At 42.9% G+C, this 23793-nt stretch overlaps 1 protein-coding gene across 1 annotated transcript in view; it reads right to left on the bottom strand.

Annotated features, from left to right (window-relative positions):
- Positions 1-7592, bottom strand: part of CCNL1 (cyclin L1) — a 180675-nt gene extending 173083 nt beyond the window's left edge. The window contains exons 1-2 of the mRNA XM_044070486.1: positions 7239-7592; positions 6833-6907 (exon numbers count right to left, since the gene is read on the bottom strand). Coding sequence (XP_043926421.1) covers positions 6833-6907; positions 7239-7484 — 321 coding nt within the window. The 5' untranslated portion in view covers positions 7485-7592. The remainder of the gene's footprint in view (positions 1-6832; positions 6908-7238) is intronic.
- Positions 7593-23793: the final 16201 nt, after the last annotated feature.

Raw genomic sequence — 23793 nt, 5'->3', positions numbered from 1 at the left:
AGCAATCTCCATATCACTTGATGGGTTGCCAACTGGCTTACCGACAGAACCCACACTGTAAAAGCAGCAGACTCCAAATCCAGCTCCAGACAAGTGGAGTACCTCAGGGTTCAGTCCTGTGACCGCTCCTGCTTGGCATCTACTTCTCTGAAGTACAGGCCAACACTAAGGGACTCTGGCTAACAAAGTTCGCAGATGACTGCAAACTGGGACCCATTATTGAATCCCCAAATTATGTGGATATTCTACAAAAGGGCCTTACAGAAACATATGCTTGGTGCCAGAGCCATGGGTTCAAGCTCAAAGCCAGGAAATGTATAGTTATCCCCTTTGGGAAAAAACATGTAGCCGTGAATTACCACATAGGTGACAGTACACTAAACATCGAAAGCGTGATGAGACTTCACGGGTGAAGAGTGGTTTCACCTTCGATAACCACATCGCCACAACAGTCAAGAAATCCTTCTACGTGGCACACCTCATCACTAAGGACTTGTCATCCAGAAGAAAAAAAAAAAAAGGAGGTCATTGGCCCTCTGTACTATTAGACCCATTATAGAATACAACACCACGTTTGGTATGTACCTCTCAAGACATCTGAAACAACTGCAAAGGCCGCAGAAATACCTCACTAAAAGAATCACAGGCCTAAAGCAGATGCCCTATGATAACAGTCTAAAAAAAACTCCACCTATACTCTGTCACACATCGTCTACTCAGAGGCGATCTCTGCTTAACATACAAGGCCATGTCAAATCCAGAGCTGTTGGGCATGCTACACAAAGAAATTCTAATCCTTCAGAGACACACGTTCCAGGGATCTACACCTTGTCATCACAATGACGTTCCAGGGATCTACACCTTGTCATCACAATGAACAAAACATGCTGGAGGGACAGGTTCCTGACCCAGAGACTCCCCAGACTCTGGAAAAGACTGCCCATACATGTCAAGCAGAGCGCTTCTTTGGCCCTCTTCAAAAGGAACCTTAACAACTGGATGGGAGATACAAAATTCACCCCGGGGATCACGTCAGTTGGCCAGCTAGACAGGGGTCCAGGGAAGTAAATATACTGTGGGAAGAAATAGCCAGGGAATTGTTATGGCTAGGCTTGTATAGGCAGATAGTCTAGTACCAACCTAGGAACTTATGGAGCATATTGCATTGTAAGTAAAGTCAACCAAGTATTCTGAATACTTAAAGCAGAAGAGGAGGGAAAAAACCATCAGCGATATACATCATAATAATTTCTGCACCCATGACAACGTGGAAACTTCGCATCTAATTAGATAGATTTTAAAACTGGAGAACTGCCAAGTTTTAACTGGAAGAATCAAATTCAAGCTCCAATGTATAATAAAACCATTGAACATAACTTACCTGGACTTTCCTTTCCATATACTTCAACTTTGTTAAAATGTTTTTATTCTTGGTTGGCTCTACTTGGAATCATGAAAATAGTCCCAAATTTTGTAACATTGTACAGTATTCTAGCCGGACAGAGAAAAATTGCAGGAAGTTTATGGTTGCAGTTTTTGGAGTGGCCCTGCTCATAGCTGGCTTTACCTTCACGTCTAATCACTCGGTCAATCAAGCCACTACCATTTTCTTGGCAGCCTTCTGCTGCGTTAAATTTTATTCACTACCAAAAGCAACAAACTCTCCCAAATTCTTTTCACAATTTAGTACAGACAACTAACTCCTCTGCAATTGCCCATATTTTACCGATTAACACAAAATGTAAGATGCTGTCCGGTCCGATTGTCAGCTAAAGCGTCTTCTGCGCGGGGGACATGTGTGAATGGGCGTACCATACCTCCGTTGAAGGTTGTGTGTCAGGGCTGGTAACTCGGCATGTAAAAATCAACTACCAATCATTAGCGGACTGGAGTTCCGCTGTGGCAAACCCTAACCAGGAAAAGCCGAAAGACACAACAACATAAGAATAATAAATATTTAACTGAGTTTGCTCAGATATATCCAAATCTTTGCAGAGCTATACTCAGCTTGTGCTTACTCTAGCAAGCAAAGATGCATCTAATGAAATTACCTACTATTCATGTGCTCTGTTCTCTGCCATTAGGCTAGGTCATACCTAAAGATATTTAGTCCATTTCACTGTTCTCTATTCCCATTAGGCCATTCTACTGAACATTTCAATAATGTGCAAAGGCTGCTATACCTTAAAACAACAATCTTCTATTAAATACAATCCTATTTGGCATCTACAGAATTTGTCGCTAACCCCACAGGACCTATGGGGTTAACTTCGGCTCTACCACCTACTCAACTACAGTTTTTGACCCCTCGCTAACCATTTCACCTACATATTGACAATGCAAGTTTCTAAAGGTAGTTTATAGGTTCAGAAGTTGTTGCTACTCTTGCTAATCGCCTCACTGTCTCACTCTAGATATTTCATAACTAAATCACTACTATTGCCTACAACTGTGCTTCAGAGATTCATGTACCAAATTAGTGTCAATTTCTACCCTCAACTTACAGTTACTGAAGCAGCTTTGTTTGTCACAAAGCACAGTAGTGTGTTAGAAACACCCAAGTATCAGGAAAATGCATTAATGCTTTACTATTGTGGGGTTTACTCCATTCAGAGAAGAGCATGAAAGAAAAAGAAAGCATTTAAACATGACACAACCAAAAGATCAGCATTCTATTTTACTGACCTAGTTTAGTGCTGCACAAAGGAAATGGCAAAAAAAAGGAAAGTCTAGTGTGTCAAGTACACACCCCCACATCAGGGCATTCCTCTTTTCATTTTAGCAATGGGGACCACTGGACTCTACACTCCCATCAAGAAATTAAAACTGGTTTATCTGCCCGACAAGGACGTGTGCAACCAATATGCACAGACAATATTCTTTTTTTTGTTCTGGTGTGGATTAACTGCTAAAAAGCACAGACATTCCAGACAGGGGCCTGTTTCCTATAGGGGGTGGGGGCTACATTTTGCATCAGGAGGAAAACTGGAAGAAAACCCTGTTACTGGTCAATCTACTGTATAACTTGCATTCTAATGTATATTGGTTATAAACTATTACTAAATATTGTGCATTTTATGTATTTTGCACACTTGCGCATGGACTCTGAAGCTGTTCCATGGGCAAAAGTGAGATCCACCCCACACAGCTACTTTATTACTCCTACAAAAAAATAATCCTACTGCACATCCAAACCGCACAGAACAACAGTCCTGACACCTTACAGCCAATCAAACCAATACAATACAATGCTGAACATAATAAGCATTTTAAGCAATTTGTAAAGCTGTTGCTGAACAACCTTCTACTATACAGCTACTCACTTGAAATGCTTAGCTAGAGTGCTGTGTAGTGAACATATTAAAAAAAATTCTGAAAAACAAGCTGCTGTGTTTCTGGATATGTTAAAGCAAACATACCTAAAAACAGATTGCAAAAATGTTTTATTGGTCACATTTACTACTCATTTTACATATGTTTCTTTATTTAATCACTTACAAATATTAAAATTACCAAACATAAGTACCAATCCCTACAAGATCAGGAAATTACAGACAAACACACTACACACACCACAGTCACATTCATAACTTAAGACACCTGAAACTGTACTGCTTACTGAGGGTTCTGCAGTTTGGGACACTTGGTTTGCTTTGTGAAAGAAGATTAGTTGCTTCTGTTATGGATGTTTCCCTCACCCCAGAAAACAAAAAGTGAGAGATGACTGGCTACTTAATGTTCCTGTTTAAATATTAGTGTTTTGTGTGCCAATGAGCTGCACTTGGTTGGGGTTCACTGAGCTAAGCACAATTCAGCAGCAAGGCACACTGAGCTAAGCACAATTCAGCAGCAAGGCACAGAGCACTTAATAGTCTCAGGTCCTTGATTTTGACAATTTCATATACTGAACCACCATCCTGCATGGCCACACAATCACTGACAGGTTAAGCTGTATCCCTGCCATCATGGTATAAATGCCTCCCTCTCAACTAACAGTAGTAGCAGAAGGTAGTGTCAGAACAAATATAACAGTACGGTCAAGTACACAAATTAGTTCAACTTATGGAAAGCCAAAACATACAATCTAATTGGTTATCTAACAGTGTAGTGCCTCGCGGGCGGTACTGCGCAGCTTGGGGCGTGGCATACATGATTGACACAGAACATGCAACACAGAAGTAAAATGACATTTTAATTTGGGAAGTTATCACAGTAAATCAATGTAAATCAAAGGAAAAATAAAGGAAAAACATTTCGCAGGATGCGCAGTAGCAAATCCCGCCACGATAATTACTAATAATAATTACTGTACAGAAACAACGCAAAACAGTTTTATAAATGGTTTGGACGTCTCAACATTGTGTTAAAGTAGATATTTACTTTACCTTACCTTTTGCTTTGTATGAACATTTGCAACATGAGTATTATCCTCATTACGCGGTATGCCCCATATATTTTAAATAAAGTACTGTAAACAAGGACGGTAAACAAACACAACGTAAAACAGTCTTATAAATGTTATTGCAGGGGGGGACGCCCCATGCACCCACCTACTTATATATACCAACTCCGAGACCACTCTACATTTGGGGATTGAATTGATTTTACTGCAAGAAAGCACTGCATAAATACTTCATCTTATACAGCTGTGTTTGTGTTAAATTGAAAACAGCTTACTTGCTGTTACTGTTACGTTTACAGTACCGATGCAGGGCATGTTGACAACTACAGCTGTCAGTCAAAGCTGACTGTGTATGCTGAAAAGTTTTGTTGTTGGAACGGAATATGTTAGTGGAAGGTATTATGCCAAGGTACCCAATTTTCTTCCACACACCTCATAAACCACCAAGGAAAACAGCAGATTACACAAATGCATTCCTCGTCAGTGCAAGTACACTTCAGCTACACACATACTCAGTGTTTATTTTGGATGGTAGTAAGTGGCTAAGTTGGCACAAAGCTGTCATGAAAAGGATTCTTATTTCAGCCACTACACATGGAAGCATTTCCATCATAGAAAAATGCACAGTGATACATACAGAGATGTACCATTCACCAAGCTGAGCAATGAAAAGTCTATACTAAGGTGCCAATATACAACACATCATGGTACTGATACTGTGCCCAAATTGCATCCTTGGCCATATGAAGCAATATCTTACTGATGACCTTCTGAATCGGTTTAACCTCAGCCTTGCAACTATTTTCATGCTAAACATGTGGAGAAGAGCTGTAGTAATCTCTCTCCAGAAAGGTGTCCCTTAAGCAGATACCTGGCAACTAATGACCAATTAGCTTTCACCAGCCTTATCTGCAAGACAATGAAACATCACTTTGGACCACTTAAAGTATGGGTTTGTGAAAAAGAGACCTTGCCCGATTAATATTGGATAAAGGTAAATATATACACAAAGCTTACCTAGCTAGACAAGACCAAAGCTTCCCATGTCATTCCACATTCAGCATTAAATGGGGACAAATATGTTCACACAGTCTACCTACACAAGGCCAAAGCCTTTTGATACCTTCAGACATTACTGCCAAAACAATCCAACTTAATGTTATGCAACCCACTTGCTCACAGACAAAACACAACAAACAGGGACTGGGGTCCCCAATGACTGGTATTTACTTCTCAGGTGTGAAATCATACATCAAAGGCCACTGGCTGCCTACGTCTGTAGAGGACTTCAGACTCAGGGCTATCATCAACTCTCCAGCAAACCACCAGTTTCTGCAACACACAAAGGGTGCCAAGACCATAAATTAAAACTAAATGCCAAAATGTGTGATATCATATCCTTACATGAGCATCCATATGCCTACCACAAAAGTCTCTTCCCTAAAAAAAAAAAAGTCCCATTAACACCATAACCTGCACTAAAGATCCAAACCTCTGATGCTAAAGGAACAGAACTTGCTGGCAGGACAGGCATTTCCCAAATATCCTGATCCACTACAGCAAAACATTACATTCCCTTCGCACCAAGGGAAGGAGTTTCTAAACCTCTTTCACACATGCCAGCAAAGGTAAATAAATCAAAAAGTCTACAATTACTAGTACTACAGTGCATCTATGTTATAGTTTACAGTTCCAGGATTCATCGCTCATTGTCCTCTCGTCCTAGTGTTGTATAACGATCGGTTTCAGTATCACATTTGTTTTCAACAACTATATTCTTTGTTTTGCATTTTTGTACTATTCCATTTTTGGTTATACATCCAAAGTAATGCACTCACCCCAGCTTTGCCTGGAAACGGTCCGTTAGACAAAAAAGGTAAAACTAAGAACATCCAAGGTCCCTTATTAAGGGCAATAAATAATGTGAATTTCGGGGAATATATGACAAATGATCCATTTACCAAGTAGCAATCTATGAGCACACAAATCGCACTTGCAGTAGGTGCATGACTTCTGTTTAAGTGGGTGCTGAGCAGGTTACGATCAGACTTTCGTGGAGTTTACTGTCCCACATCTGCTTACAAAGCTCAACTATCAGTGACGTAATTCACGAAAATCTCCATATTTCTTTTACAAGTATGACAAATACCACTGAAATATATTCAGCATACATCGAGACAGTTAACTCAAGAAATAAATGAGGTAATTGCATTTTCACTGATCGCAGGCTTACTACGGGAGATAAATGCTACAAGAAACAACCACTAAAATACAAAAAAAAAAAACAGGGCACTTATTTCAAATTGTCAGCAATGTTAATTCAAAAATACGCAACCCCCAACAAGGCACCCCGACAACACCAAAACCATAGTCAAATCAGTAATATAATCCGTCACTTCACAACACATTAAAACCAATGCCAAATCTTACCTCAAAATTGTGCTTCACAAAGGATTTGGAATAGAAAAATCGCTGAAAGAGGACCTGCCCAGTTGCCATCGCCACCTACAAATATATAACAGTATTAGCATAAATGGCAGATCAGCGCCATTTTGGGCATTTCGTCAAATCCCCGTTACCCACCAAACAAAAACATTAGATTGACTTTTAAATAAGTTTAAAAAACAAAACGGTTTATAATAATAATGTTTCAAAAAAAATAGTACAAATTAAGAGTTAATGCGTGTACTGAACAACCGGCTTGCACCTTCCTGAACTACCGGAAAAGCAGGCCTTTAGACAAAATTGGGTATAATACCAACATCACAATAACTCATTAATACACCCGCCGTTGAAATCTACAACGTACTTTAACTGTCAACAAGCTCACACTAACCTGTGGCAAGTGAAGGAGAATACCAGCAGACTGAATTAGCTCGCAACCTAGAATACGAAGATCAGTCTCAATCTCAAAATCTAACCCGTCCAGAACGCTCGGGGTCGGAGAAAGGCGATCATCGGGGACTATGGAGTGATCAATAGTCAAACTAACTTCCGAATACATTCGATCCCCAATAAGGATCCCTTTACTTGGGGCAGCAACGACTAAAGCTGAAGGAGTAGAGTTTGGGCCCGAAGCCATCCTTGCAGACTCGTCCTCCAACAGCTGTTGACACAATTTCGGTGACAGGACAAAACCTACCGGCAAGTGACGTAAACAGAGAAAGCACAGTTTCAGCTTCTGTACGGCCTACATATTACTCCGCACCCATTGCAGGCAAAAAGTAGACCCTCCTCATACGTTAGTGTTACACGTCAGCAGTTGTATATTATGTTTTCAAGTAAATGTCTTTCCTGTTATGATCTTCTGTGCCCTTCTTGTTATTTAGTGAACTACAGTATCTCAGTCTTGCAAGCTGTAGCGTACATATCGTCAGTAAAATTATTAAAAATGTTATTTTGTTGACTTGTCGAGTCTGTTTAGTTAGATACATTCTGCAGTAAAAGGCAAGGAAAATATCTGAATAGGTGTTTTCTTACAGTCATAATTAAACTCCTAGTTTGTTTTTTACGTGGCGTAGAGCATGTGCTATATCAGTAGCACTTACTTTACTTTAATTTCTTAATTGACTATAGTTGAGTAACGAAGTTAATTTGCTGGAGCATAGTCCGTAAAATACATAAATATTATACTGGGCTACTGTTGGCGAAGAGGAAGAGGAGGGGCGTGGCCAGGCAGGAAGGGAAGAGGAAGGAGGGGAAAGGAGTGGTGCAAGTGAGGGTAGGAACTTTGAATTGTAGCAGTAGGTATGGGTGTAGGAAGAGAGCTATGATGGTGTGGATGGCAGGAGAAATGGGGTAGGGTTATACTTGTTTATGAAGCTCGAAATTGATGGTGTAATGATGAATGTTGTTAGTGCATATGCTCTCAAGTTTTGGGTGTGGAAGAGAAAGAGAAAGTGGTGAATACGTATTTTAAGAAGAGGTGGAGGAGCATAGGGTGGCTATTACAGAGAGGAAGATGCTTAGATTAGTGGTATGTAGAATGGCGTTGTGATCAAGAGGAAGAGTTAAGACAGGCACTGGGAGGCAGTGGAGAGTTACCGAAATGGCTGGTAACACTACAGCAGAATAAGGGTGACTGATAGGGCATATGAGAGTTAATGCAGAGAGATTGGACACTAAAGGGAGAAAAGGACAAACTGATTAGTCACAGCTTGAAGTTATGGGAAGAGAAGCAAGGTTAAGAATTGCAGTGGTGATGGACAGGTTGACAGATGAGATCAGACAGGATGACATTGTGATCTGTAGTGAGTAGGAATCAGGTTAAGAGAGTACAGGCAGGGTGGAATGGGGGAGAAGAGTGTCAGGAGTGATTGTGACAGACGGTATCCGATCCGAGTGAAGTGGAAGGTCTACGGAATAGAGGAAGGCCTAAGATAAGGTTTATGGACGGTGAGAGAGGACATGAGAATGATGATAGTCCGTAAAATACATGAAAACGAGCGGTAAGCATTAAACAGCGTAAACCTATCTCATTCACAGGGTGCATCAGTGACAGCAATGGCTTTTGATACTTGATAGTATTCAGGCACTGTGGCAGTGGGAACTAAGAGCCGGGGAGCTGACGCATGGTTACCTTCTCATGATAATCTAGTGACAAACTTCTCAACTTCTTTGCTAAAGAATTTTGGATAAAGCCAAAAATAATGGAGCGAGGATAATTTTAAATTTTACTTTAATTTACTTAAAAATTTAATAGAACCTGATTTTGCATTAATATGCACGAATCTCTAAACTAATGTCATTTTAACCTAGTAACTAACCCTCAGCAATTTACCAGGAAATCAGTTTATCAGGGAAGCTCTGGAAAATTAGGGACAGTTAAGTATACCTGGTGATTTTAAGGGGATTGCAAAGACCACATACTTTTGTAGGTTTATAAATAAATTGCATCCGTAAAGTTAAGCAAAATGCAGCTGTTTGCATTCTGGTATCCCATTTTCTTTCTTTTTTGTCAGTTTCAGCCTCAACACTCTTGTTTTTCCCCAAGGGAACATTCTATAAGAGCTGACTACATACACTTGTGTTTGTTGTTCTCATAGAATCAGACCATTTGGTGTTGCTGCTATGTGTGACAATGGACCTTTCAAGTTTACAGACCTGTGGCTTCAATACTGTGATGTTACACAACACAATGTTGCTCAAAGTAATCACATAACATAGCAAATACTCCTGGGTATTGTTTGGTTATTTCCTGTCTCATTCCTGGATGAGAGTTCACTGTCCTGACAATATAGCCCAGCACTGCTATCCAGCCAAGAATCAGTGTCTTAAAGAGATTTCATAGATTATTAACAGCAGTAACTACTAGGGGATGAGGAGTGATAATGCAGAGGAGGTGATACTGCACAGACAACTTTTTGCAGTGGTCTTGGTAATAATACAATAATTTGCTTGCAGCTCAAGAATCGGAGATAGGAACAGTTAATTTCTCCTTGAAAGCCCTTCATTAGCAAACATTACAGGACCACATTTCTACTTACTTGCACAACAAGAAAGTGTGTAGTATAATGCTACATTTCCATTTAGAAGGTCTACATGACAGTGGTGTGGAAACTCAACTGGCAAGTAGGAGATGTTTCTTTGCCCTGTGCACATAGACTTGTAGGAGTGAGCTTTCAGAGTAAACGTATTATTTTGCAGGTTACATCTCTGCAGGATTATTGTCTATACTTCTAAGTTTTCCAAAGAGGTATCCCATCAAAAAGAAAATAGTCAATTGCCAAAGACATAGGGCTATTTTTCTAAGGAGTGGGGATATCTAAAGAAATACTTATGGATCAGATACCTTTATTTATGTCCAGAGTCATGTACCAGATTTGATAGTAATAAGGAAAGCAGTTCAGAACTTCTGTGTACCAGTCTCAAGCTGATGAGTTAGTGGAGGGTTTTGTTTATGATAAAGGACATAGATCAAGATGGTAAGAATGAAGATCAGTTGCTTCACTAAGACCAATTTGCTGTAAGAAAAGTGCCTCAAACTTCAACAGGATGTACACCATTTGTTTTATTATACAGGAGAGATCCCCAAGAATTTCTGGACATTGCAAAGTAGACTTATAAGGAAGAAAAAATCCACTGCAAAAGTGTAATTGCATACTTCCCATCTTGCAATATAAGTGAAAATGAAAAATGCCACAGAGGGTGTATAATAAGAAGGCTAGACTTAGGAAGTGGAAACCCTGCATCAAAATGTTAGCATTGATTCAGTTGAAAATACATTTGTAAGAAGATGGTAAGTACACTGTAAGGGTGTACAGAAAATGAATGAAAGGAAATATGAAATAAGACAATTATTTATTTTATTATTTTATTTTACATTTGTTGACCGGGCTAGCCTAGCTGGAGAAATTTCCATTTTCAGTAGAGGCCCGGGGAGAAAAGCTCCACAGAGTAAGATACATTCAGAAAAAAAAAAACTATCATACAAAAATGTAATAACAATAATCATTATAATGAAATATAAAAATATATAACTGGAAAGAGAATAGCAAAAATGTGCTGAAACCATGGAACTAATCAAATTTCTTTTTGCAGTCAGCCTGGGAACTGACATAGATACTGGTAGTATGGTACCAGGGAATTCTAGATTTGTGGTGCAAAAAGACAAGACTTTGTCTCCAGCCCAGAAACAAGAAATAAAAAAGATTTCAGTAAGAAATAAAGATTTTATCTGAGCTACCCTGTAGAATACAATTAATACAACATTAAATTGAGACTGTGCTGGTAGGAGAAGGTGAACTAAAATTATATATGGTACCAGAGTCCCAGAGAAAAACATTAAGTGAAGAAGTGAAGGAAATTATTAAATTAGGAGTTACTGAGAATTCCCAAAATGAATGGAACCATCCAGTTATGTCTATAAAGACTGACCCCAGGCTTCATGAAACGCCAGGCGCAGGCATAGCGTCAGCGATCTAACACCAAATATGGCCGCCGAGTGATTCAGGTACGAGCTGTATCCACGTGCACTACCTGTGTACTCCACGGCTGCACAGCTCCCGGTGCATGTATGCTAATTACCCCATGCGCAGCAGTGTAGCATGCAAATGGAGGTATATAGCGATTCATGAAGTGGTGCAGGCGTAGTGTAAGTATGCGGAAATGTAAACCGAAAAAACGGTTTACATTTTTTCAAACATAAAATCGGAGCTATGACAGCGGACCAAACTCACGTATTATACTGTTAATATATGCCAATGGCTAAATATATAGCCACTGGCATAAAAAACATGCACAACACATAAAAAAAGAACATTTAATGTCATGGCCACACTAACGCAAAGTAAAATCGCAGTGCATCGGTGTGCAAACGGGATCACAATGAAAATATATTTATATGCAATAAAACTGCAATGTAACAGATTTCATGAATTCCCCATAATAGTCAGTGGCATGCATGCTACACCACACCATGGCGCAGGGGTTGCTAAGGGGCTGTGACAGTGTTCTGCATGGTAACTAGGAATTAGTAGTCAATGCCATGCAAATGAGACGAGTAATACTGAATCACAAATTCCCCGCCAGCATAAGGATGTACCTCACAGCGTAGCGGTACAACACCGGGGTGTGGCCTGGAGATTAAGATTACATCGAGAGAGGGGTGCGCCACCTTAGCTGTAAGCACATTGGAGCATTGCTAATCCAGTTTGCCTGTTGCTAAGCAAAGCCGCAGGATAGGGGTGTGTTGAAGTAGCCATAGCTTTGCTGAGCTGAGAGCACACAAGGTATCCGAATGTGCATGTGAACGTGGATGAAAACACACTCGAAACCCGGTAAACGGCTGTGCGCGGTGCGCACCAGAGCTGAAACAGGACGGATATGGGAAGAAAATAAGGAAATGCTGCAGCATGGTAATTGGAGTACAAATTAGTAATTAACACCTAGGAACCCACAGTGGGCCATTGACAACAGCTAACAAGGCTGCTAGCAGCTACCTGCAGAACAGGAAAGGGGAGGTGCCGTACTGCAAAGAAAAGAGAACTATCACAGCAGAACAAAGCAAACGTGCAGTAGATCAGCTACATAACACATTTCGCTACACAATCCTTCGTTGGGAAAGTACAAAACAAGAAAGGCGGCAGCTGGATGCATGCCTGACAATGGGAGGGGAATCTGGTTGAAAAGTGAAGTAAAGGGCAATAGATGAATCATGGCAGAAAAGCGTAATTCAACACCAAAGGCCCCACAATAGCAGTACCTGCTGTAAAACCCATAATTAAGATACCATGCAGCTGGAATAGCACATACACACCCAATTACACCAGCAGCATCCATAGCACAATAGTATAAAGTGTGAAAGCACCTCACACACACTTGTGTATTCCCAGACACTCTGCACCATTGGTGTATACAGACGGGGAACTTTTAATATGTACATGTTAGGGGCTGCCATAGCTTTGATTCACCAGCATGTGTTGGAGACTGAAAGTGGTGTGGAGGATGATGTTGACAACCATCTCAGGCACTGGAGGAGGAGAAGAGTGTTCAGACCCAGGGTAACCTGCCAGGGGCTACATGGTCTGGAGATAGTAGAGCATTACAGGGTGGACAGGGACACCATACAGCAACTTGTTGAGCTGTGTCAGCCACCTCTCAGAGCCAGAAATAGAGGAGAACCCATCCCAGTAGACATGATGGTATGTGTAAGCTTGAGAATACTAGCCACAGGTACCTTTCAAAGGCCAACTGAGGATATTATGGGGATCTCACCGGCCTCAGCATCCAGGGTGCTCTACCAGTTCCTGGATGCCATGTCACCACATGCCAATGAGCACATATACTTTCCCTGAACACAGGAGGAGTTGGCCAGCAATATGCGTCTCTTCCACTGTGTGGCAGACTATCCGGAGGTACTGGGTGCAATAGACTGTACGCACATACACATCAAGTCACCACCCGGTGAGCAGGGTAGGAGCTACATAAACCGCAAGGGATACCACTCCATCAACTGCCAGGTTGTGTGCAATGCCCAGGGAATTATCATGGATGTGTGTGCTGGCAGCCCTGGAAGCTATCATGACTCCCACATCTGGCATGCCTCACAGCTGTATCAGGTATTTGCCAGGGAGGACATCCCATTTGACCACCTGGTGGGGGATGCTGGCTATGCACTGGAACCGTGGATGATGACTCCCATCAGAAATGCACACACACCCATTCAAGAACACCATAATGAGGCACACACAGAAACCAGAATCATCACAGAGCATGTGTTTGGGATGCTGAAATCATGGTTCCGTTGCTTGGACATACCTGGTGGTGCCTTGCAGTACTCTCCAGGCATGTGTACCCACATCTTCATAGTATGTGCCATGCTACACAATATGATCTTGTGGAAACAGCTGCAGTGGGGACAGAATGGTGAAGGCCATCACAGCCCACCACCATTGCCAAGGGCCCCACAGGCACAGAGGGGCTCTGATCACGAACACCCTGTGCCAGCCCCAGTAGGCAGATGGAGGCATGCCCAGTATGCCCATGCCTTGGCAAAGAGGGAACGTATAGCAAGCACACTGACAGTGTAGGCACCTATGGACTGACACCCTTCTCCACCTGCACACACAGTAAACATGGATGGCACACACACACGACCACCTGTATATTGTCATGTACAGGTGGTCTACTGTGTGCATCCTACATAAGCAGCCTTCAACTGTTGTACACACAGCTGCCATTGGCACAAGGTAAGTCAATACCTGAACATTAAATTAAGCTATCAGCATGTGTTGATACTGTATGTATAGGTTCATAGGTACATAGGTAGGTACATGCCTAACTGCCCGAGGCCATTCAGAAGCCTAGCCAAAATGTGACTGCTGTCGCCACCCCATTGATTAACTAACTGTCCCTCTGTGGAGCAGAGCCAGTTGCAGGATTCCTGGGGTGTATCCACTGTTCCCCACCCACTCTGCAAGGATTTCCTGGAGTGTTAGTGAGGGGCTCCATATAATGTAATCAGGGATGTAGTTCCAAAGCATGGGGTGTACCCGTGACAGGAATCTGTCACTCCAGCATCTTCCAGTTATGGTTGTGGCAAGGTGTAACTCATTACAGTGTGTGGCTCACTGTGACATGGATTCCCATAGGTGGAGCATATCTATTTAGCCTGACTTGGACATGGCTTTGTTGGCCAGCAAATATCATCTCTGAGTAAACGAGATGCCACTGAGTAATGCAAGAGTTTATGCAGTCTGGCAGCATAGGACACATGTCTGAGGGTATTATCCCTCTTGGCGAGGTACGTTCGTGGCCCTTCCAGTTGTTGGATGTGTCTTCTGAGGTACATCCAAAATGGGTTATCATACTTGATGATGGGATTGATGAGTAAAGGGGCACAATAACCTCAATCTGTTTAGGTGCAAACCCTTAAGTAATCAGATGGCCTACATAGAAGGATGTCCTAACTACTTCGCAGATATGATTGTCAAAGGAGAGATCACTATCTAATGTAGTCCCCACATACCCATTACGTCATCTGAATTATAGTGTCTGTCACTCGTGTTAATATATGTGTGTGTAGTTTCCCAAAATGGAACGACCATGCAGTATGTGGCCTTTAGCTGGAGGCCATGACTCTGACACCATGTGTTGGTCTATGTGAGGCCCTTTGAAGGACGTCTGTGACAGCTGGACTGTCAGTTATGGCTCCCAGTCTGCAGTAATCACCAAACATGGTCTGCTGTAGTCCACCTGGCTTAGCCTGTACCACTGAGAAGCATATGGCAAACAGTGGGGGTCCTAGGACTGAGCCCTTTGGGACACCAGTTGTGACTGGTCAAGAGTTGGACCTGGAGGCTGCTAGCCTTACCATGTGGGTTGTGTGTGTAAGCCTGTTGGCAAACCAACCTGTGATGTATGGGTGTATGTAATGGCTGGTGAGTGTAGAAATAATACCTGAGTGGGTAATGGTGTCAAAACCCTTGGTGAGGTCCAGGTAGTATGTGTGAACTACCACACCCCACACATAAAGTTTAGGTGACTGTAAGATGTCAAACAGGTTCAGTAGGCATGATCTGCACTCAATCAAGTTGACCTGGGTTGAGTCAAGTGTCCGGAGGTTACCATTGTCTATGTTAATGAGTGCCATGAGGATGCGCTCCATAGCCGTGCAGATCAGGCTACTCAGGCCTATGGTGTGGTAGTTACCATGGTCACTTGTGTCACCACCTTGGTGGAATGGAATAGCTGTTGCCATGCACCATTGAATGGCCATATAGCCTGTGTAGAGGCTAATGTTGAATTGCTATATTAGGCAGAGGGGGTCACTTTGTCTTGTATCTGCAGGATGCAGTCTGGGACACCATCTGCCTCCATCGACGCTCTGTCATGCCATTTGAAAGGGCCATTACCAAAAACACGCTAAACACGCGTTTTCCAGCTTGTACCAACTCAGCACAGATCCTCGTGGTGGCCTGCAGAGTGATCCAAGCAGCAGAGAGCTAAAAGAGTGACTTTCTACCAGATATAAGTATTTTTTGTGGCTTTCCCACTGTTATTAAGCTAGCGACTGCATTTCGCCTGTTTTACTGCTACTTTAAGTGATTTCTGCATATTACACTGTTTATTGCACTTTAAGTTACTAATTGTTGCAAATTGTTTCTGTAGGCTACACACTAAAGTGCGCTAGCCGATTTACAGCATTTATAGCATTTACTGTCTGTTTTTTTTCTTGTCTCTGTAAAAAAAAAAAACAAAAAAAAACAAAAAAATCTCTTGTTTTCCCGCCTTACTGAACTAGAGTAGTCCATTTTCAGAGTTGCTGATCCCTGGGCTTTGTTTTTAGTTCCTGTTACTGATCCATTGCCTTATTAGGAAGGAGGAAAGTTTCTTTGCTTACCAGTGGGAGTGGGAAGCACTGAGCAGCCTTTCTGTCCGATTTGGTGAAGTTTCAGCCAGAAACTAGTAGTCCATTGGTCGTTTTGGGCCAATTCCTAGCTCCCTTCAACCCCCTGCTATAAAACACGCTAAACACGTGTTTTCCAGCTTGTACCAACTCAGCACAGATCCTCGTGGTGGCCTGCAGAGTGATCCAAGCAGCAGAGAGCTAAAAGAGTGACTTTCTACCAGATATAAGTATTTTTTGTTGCTTTCCCACAGTTATTAAGCTAGCGACTGCATTTCGCCTGTTTTACTGCTACTTTAAGTGATTTCTGCATTTTACACTGTTTATTGCACTTTAAGTTACTAATTGTTGCAAATTGTTTCTGTAGGCTACACACTAAAGTGCGCTAGCCGATTTACAGCATTTATAGCATTTACTGTCTGTTTTTTTTCCTTGTCTCTGTAAAAAAACAAAAAATCTCTTGTTTTCCTGCCTTACTGAACTAGAGTAGTCCAGTTTCAGAGTTGCTGATCCCTGGGCTTTGTTTTTAGTTCCTGTTACTGATCCATTGCCTTATTAGGAAGGAGGGAAGTTTCTTTGCTTACCAGTGGGAGTGGGAAGCACTGAGCAGCCTTTTGTCCGATTTGGTGAAGTTTCAACCAGAAACTAGTAGTCCATTGGTCGCTTTGGGCCAATTCCTAGCTCCCTTCAGCCCCTGTTATAAAACACGCTAAACGCTGTAAGCCGATTTAGCTGAGTTACCACTGTTGCACACAAGAGCAGCGGTTAAACAAGGTTAAACTATTTGGGCCATCTAAATTCCACTCTTCCAATTTTCCCTTAGAACTACCTTCCTCGAGCTGTACTGCTGATCTAACCAGCATATCCTATAACTGAAAAGTTCATCTCTACTTGATTCCCAAGTAGACTATTCTCTATCTGTAAAGCCTAGCACTTACTCCTACAGTACTTGCACCTTGATAAAGCACTCTTATTATAGATAGTACCCCACCAGCCTAAAACCCACTTCCCCGGAGTCCTTTGAAAGTCTCTTTATCTACTACTTCTAGTATGTCGAGGGATCAGTTGCTAGTGTCCTCTCCAGCTCAACTGGTGAACCTGGGAATATTGAAGCAATGTTACAATTGCCTCATGTACACAGACAATCCTCTCCTTCTCCCACAAAACACAAATACATGCGAGAGATGCAACTATACGGCCAAACTGGAGGCTGAGCTCTCTCAACATAGGACTGGCAAGGCCAGACAGGAGGAGAAGGTAACCACACACAATACATACCCAGTCACACATGGTACCATCACAACTTCAAATCATACACATACTCACACAAAGACATACTCGGAGGCTCTGATCAAAAATTTACCAAAACAGCAGAGGCCACCAAAGCAGACACCCAAACAACTACCACCTCACAACCCAACACATGCAACACATAGACCACACAGTCAGAGTGTCAAACAGTCACAGCCCTTAAGGCCAAACAAAATGCCAGACACACTTGTCATTGGTGATTCCATAGTCAGACACACTGACGCCCCGCTCACCAGACTGAGTAAAGAGAAGGTCACAGTAAGCTGCCTGTCAGGCGCTAGAATCCGCCACATAACGCAAGCACTCAGGTCTCTCAACAGCAGGTACAAGTGCGACTCAGTCATTGTCCACGCTGGTGTCAATGACCTGAGACGTACCTCCTTGGACTACATGAAAAGGGACATCGAGGAGCTCTCTGATTATGTAGCCCAGGCAGGTATGACCCTGACCTTGAGCAGTATCCTACCTTCACCTAGAATGATGCCACAATACAGTGATAAGATGATCAGCTTTAATAATTGGCTTAAATTCTGGTGTCATTCAAAGGGGATCCAATGTCTGTCTGCCTGGGATGACATGCTGGACAAGCCACGCTGCTTCACAAGGGACGGCTTGCACCTGTCACCCTGGGCTTCCGGATATTGGCAAAGGCTCTTGCCACCCCATAGTGCCTTTTTAGGCAAGGCTCAAATTCTAAACCTACCACCCTAGAACACCAAAAAGGAAAAAACTAAGGGTAATGCTGTTCAATGCCAGAAGTCTCAATCTCAAGATGCACGCACTCGAGGCCCTTCTCAATATGGAGAACATCGATGTCTGTGCTGTGACAGAAACCTGGTTCAAGGCTCCTGAGAGCACCCCAGCACTAACAGGTTTCACCTCATATCATGCCCGCCCCAAAATCCGGACAACACCAAGAAAGGAGGGTGTCCATATTCATAAAGGACACCCACACCTCAAGGTTGGTGGCAACGCACGATGCATCGGAGACCATCCAGGTGCAATTAACCATAGGCAAGACTGCTCTGCAATTTGTAGCATGTTACAGGCCACCCTCTCAAACTCAGGAACCTCACATGGCCTTCCTGAAAACATTGGAGGATAAATGTATCTCCAAACACCATCATACTAGGTGACTTCAACTACCCTAATATAGACTGGGAACACTACTCAAGCCCGAACACTCTAACCCAAAGATTCCTGGAGTTCATAAACTCAAATGCCATGGAACAACTAGTCACCATCCCCACAAGAGGAGAAAACATACTTGATCTCATCATCACGAACATGGGATCAAAATGTTCAACACCGAAGTATACCCTCACTGGTGAGATCAGATCATAAACTAATCTCGCTGGAGGTCCTCATCCCCCCCACCTGAAACAAAAAGACCACAGTGAAAAACTTCTCAAAAGCCGATTTCACACTTCTAAAAACTAGTGTGGTCTCCTTTAAGGCCCCTGAGCCAGTGGTAAACATTACTCAAACCGCTGAATCACTTACAAATGCCTTCTACCAGCACCTACAGGACTGCATGGATCAGGCAATCCCAAACAAAACTAAGACTCTCTGTACCAAAGGCAAGTGTCCAGTCTGGTGGACCCCAGCCATAAACAAGCTCTACAACAAAAGGAGGAAGCTACTACAAGATAGAGCAAAATCCTTGAAAGGTAAGACACCTTTGATCATTATAAGTAAAAACTAAGAGCTCTCATAAAATCATCCAAGGCAAATTTTGAGAGAAAAATCGCCAAGGACTCTAAAGAGAATCATAAGGCCTTCTTTAGCTATGTTAGAAACCTAGGAGGAAACTCCCAGATATGCTCAGAATTAGTTCAAAATGATGTGAAAATTACTGAACCTACACACATTGCCAACATACTGGCTGACAGGTTCAGTGCAAACTTCACCCTCCCCCAAAAGGAGAGATATCTATTCCAGAGGATTGTAGCCCCCAAACATCTCCAACGCCCAGGTGAGAACTGCCCTCACTAAGGCAAAAACACAGCATCCATGGGACCGGATGGTGTCCCTGGCTGTGTGCTTCATGAACTCAACGAGGAATTAAACCCACAGTTAGGACAGCTGTTTAATCTTAGCCTCACCTCAGGATACGCCCAAGGAGTGGCGACGGCGACTGTGGTCCCACTTCATAAGGGCGGTGCCTCCACAGACCCTGGAAATTACCCCATTAGCTTGACAAGCCTTATGTGCAAAGCCATGGAGAGGATCATAATGGAACTCATAAATAAAGACATAGGGAACTTGCAGACTTTGGATCCAACCCAGTTTGGCTTTGTCAAAGGCAGATCCTGCCTCTTAAACTTGGTTGACTTTTTGAGACAGTCACCAAGGCCATTGATGAGGGAAAGGCAGTCCATACAGCCTACCTCGACCTGGCAAAGGCCTTCACACAATACCCCACTCAGGTATCATCGAAAACTCATCAGCTTGAATGTAAACCCATACATCACAAGATGGGTTGCAAACTGGCTAAGTGACAGAACCCACAGGGTCAGAGTTGCTAGAGCCATGTCAGACTCAAAGCCTGTCACAAGTGGTGTCCCACAGGGCTCAGTCCTGGGTCCACTCTTGTTCGGCATCTACTTTTCTGAAGTACAAGCAAACACAGGAGGGTTATGGCTGACAAAGTTTGCAGATGACTGCAAACTGGGCGCCATAGTCGAAAACACATCTGACACAGATATCCTCCAGAAGGGCCTCACAGAAACGGATAACTGGTGCCAGAGCCATGGCCTGAAGTTAAACGCCAAAAAATGCATAGACATACCCTTCGAGAAAAACAAGGTTACCCCTAGCTACCATATAGGTGGCAATCCACTGAGCACAGAAAAAGTCATCAGGGATCTGGGGACCCAGGTTGACAGTAGCCTTCGCTTGACACTCATGTTGCTAAAGTAGTTAGGAAAACCTTCTATATCGCCCACCTGATCATGAAGGGATTCACATCTAGATCAAGGGAGGTCATCGTCCCCCTGTACTCATCACTCATTAGACCTATGATTGAGTACAATGCCCCATTTCGAATGTATCTGACCAGACACCTGCTGCAGCTTGAAAGGCCCCAAAAGTTCCTCACCAAAAGGATAAAGGGTCTCAAAAATATGTCTTATGCTGCCCGACTGAAAGAACTCCAGCTCTATTCAGTCTCATACCGCTTGCTCAGAGGTGACCTGTGCCTGACATATAAGGCCATGTCAAACCCAGATTTGATGAATATGCTTCACCTCAAAAATCTAGATCCCTCAGAACCACAAGGGCGGAGACTTAAACCTTGACACGGTTATAAATAGAACGTGCTGGAGGGACAGATTCATCACCCAGAGACTCCCTATGCTGTGGAACAAAATCCCGGTACATGTGAGGCAGAGCACCTCTCTGGCCTTGTTCAAGAGGAATCTTGACCAATGGATGGGAGATTGCAGATATACCCCAGGGATTACTTCAGTGTCACTGCTTCACAGAGGCACAGCAAAATGATAGGCATAGTTTTTATTCAAACTAAAGGGGTGGCGAAAGCCACATAACTATGGGCTAGGCTTATAAATGCCCTTGGGCAGATAGCCTAGTATGAACCTATGAACCTATGTCTGGGATACTGTACGTTTTGGGTATTGTTGTGAGCCCTGTAGGGGGTGAAACTTGCTCCGAAGGTATCATCAAGTGTGTTGGTGATATCAGTAGGGTCAGTATATTCAGTGCAATATTGCACCAGCACAGTGCAAATCTGTGTGTTACTGCTTAGATCCTTGACATAACCAAAGAAGCCTTTCTGGTCATATTCCGAATCCATACCTATTTACCTGTGGATGTCAGCCTTGGATGATTACATGAGTAACATAAGTATCTTGCTAATACTGGTCATGGATGTCTGCATGTCTTGGGATTTGCTGTTGTTCTGGACTACTGCCCTACTTCTGTTGTATAGCCTGTATAATGCAGGAGTTCAGCATACTGGTGTCCTTGTGTAGGAGTAGCGAGTCCTGGTTTACCATTGATGGCACGACCCATACATCTTTGTAGGTGCTTATAGAGTTCATTTGTAATTCTGTCTGTATCTTGAGCAGTGTCATCCCTGAGCGTGGGGGCTGTGAACCCTCCCACCTCTGTTATTAGTACTGTGAATTTAGCTGTAGGAAAGGTATTCACTGTGTGTTCCTTGGGTGGGGGAGGTGGTTGGGAGTGGAAATCATTAGTGAATAGTTCATGGTCAGATCTAAACAGTGACCAGTTTACCTCTGCTGTAGTGCACCTGTTGTACATGTCAGTGATGACCACTTCTAGTATGTCTTCAACTCTCGTTAGTCCGTCTACCAACTGATACAGGCCATATGAGATGATAAATCCTAGAAAGTGCTGGGCCTGGAAGTGAATACTCAAGTAGGTTATCCAGTTAAGTGTAGGGTAGCCGACATTGACCAATAACAGGGTGTCTGGTAGGACTGTCACATGTTTACTACTGTCTCCAGATAGTTGTAGTGGTGTTCCTGGGTCATGGAGGGTTATCTGTAGCAGCTCACAGTTTGCATTGCAGTCGTGGCTGATGTTAGCTGCACATGAATGATCACACAGGTATCATGCTGCCCAACTAACTTGGAGGTGTAGGTATCCCCGATGAATATGGATACACCCCCTCCATGTCTGTGCCAGTCCATGTTCAGTGGCTGAAATGTGTGTTATGAATTGTAGTCTGGTAGTGCCGGTGTGCTCACAGAAGCCTTATACAGGTCCCAGTTACAGAACAAATGTAGATGTTCTCCATACTGAGGGGTGCTGTGAGTGTGTGCATGTTGTGAGTACTACCCCTGGTGTTGAGCAGCCTAACCCTCATTGATTCTGCTATTGTGCAGTTCATGGAGGAGAGATTCACCTCTGAGACCTGCCTAACAACGGCACCATGGTGGCGCCAATAGCCTTGCCCAGCATTCCAAAGCCTTAGACTGACACATGCAAGTTGGTATGGCATTGTTGCAGCCATGTTTCCCATCTGTGCTTGTGTCCCTTCTTTCCTGTAGGTAACCTACTGGTAAGCAATACAAAGCCTGAAACCTATACAAGTCCACTAGCTTCCAAGATAGGCTTTTGGAGGGATTATGTATCAGTAGTCTGTATGCTATTGCTGTACTTAACTGTTATCTGACTAAATGATGATTTTACACTGTATATTATAATCAGAAAACTCTGTATAATCACATATGATGTTGGAGATGGCCTGCACTGTAGAGGTTCACAGATAGGTAGCAGGCTATCTGCCCGAGGGCATTTAGAAGCATAGTGGTGGCTTTATCTGCACCATTGATGAAGTAACTGAGCCTCTGTCAAGCATAGCAAATGAAGTGATTCCAGGCAGAGTTACTGGAAGCTGTTGAAGACTGGGGTGCTGTAGGGTGAGAGGGGCATATAGTGATCTCAAAAGGGCATGTTAACATGACAACCCAACAGCATTCAATTTCCCCAACAGGTCTTGCAGCTATAAAACTGGAGTGGCTCCCCCACACCCTGGCTGTATGTTTCTGGGACACATGATCCCAGGGGTGTATATACTGTTGCCCAGTCACACATCAAGGTTTCCCCTGAAGTGTGTCAGTGAGGGGCTGTGCTAAATGTAGTTAGGATGTTAATGTATAGTGTCTCAATTCATTTGTTATGTCAGTATTTCGAGAAGCTCACTGGGTGTGGGTGGCTCCGCCTGTTGTGTAGCCAAGCTAACACATAGGATTCATGGACATAGGAAATAGGCAGAAGGAATGTTAATGTCAATAGTGTAATGGCTACAGCATTTGCATAATATCTGTACAGTCATGGGTCAAATCCCAATAAAGTCAGAGATGTTTTACATGTTACACAGTACACCTTAACCACAGCTTGCATATATAGGTAGTATTCCACAGAATAATAAAATTTGGAACACACATAAACTCATGTGTGCTGGAGAGTACAGTTAGCAGACAATGTAATGTTATGTAAGCACATAGTGAGACGTTAGGTCACTGAAATGTATATATCCTGAGTAGTTAGCAGAAGTGGCCATATTTGCATGCACAGGTTGTAGGATGTAATGTTTGTTTAACTGTGTACAACCGCTGGTATAATGTCGCACAAACACCTTTAAACCTGCTTACAACTGCTTAAATTAGCCTTATTCTGTAGTAAAACATGTCTAATACATTGCAGGTGTTGAATCCTGGACCATGCACACCATAGTCATGGG

Source organism: Protopterus annectens, chromosome 4.part1 (assembly GCF_019279795.1).
Source record: "Protopterus annectens isolate FY-2018-M chromosome 4.part1, PAN1.0, whole genome shotgun sequence".
NCBI classification, from domain to species: domain Eukaryota; kingdom Metazoa; phylum Chordata; order Ceratodontiformes; family Protopteridae; genus Protopterus; species Protopterus annectens.
The sequence above is the reverse complement of the archived record's forward strand: the minus strand, read 5'-3'. Positions and strand labels throughout refer to the sequence as shown.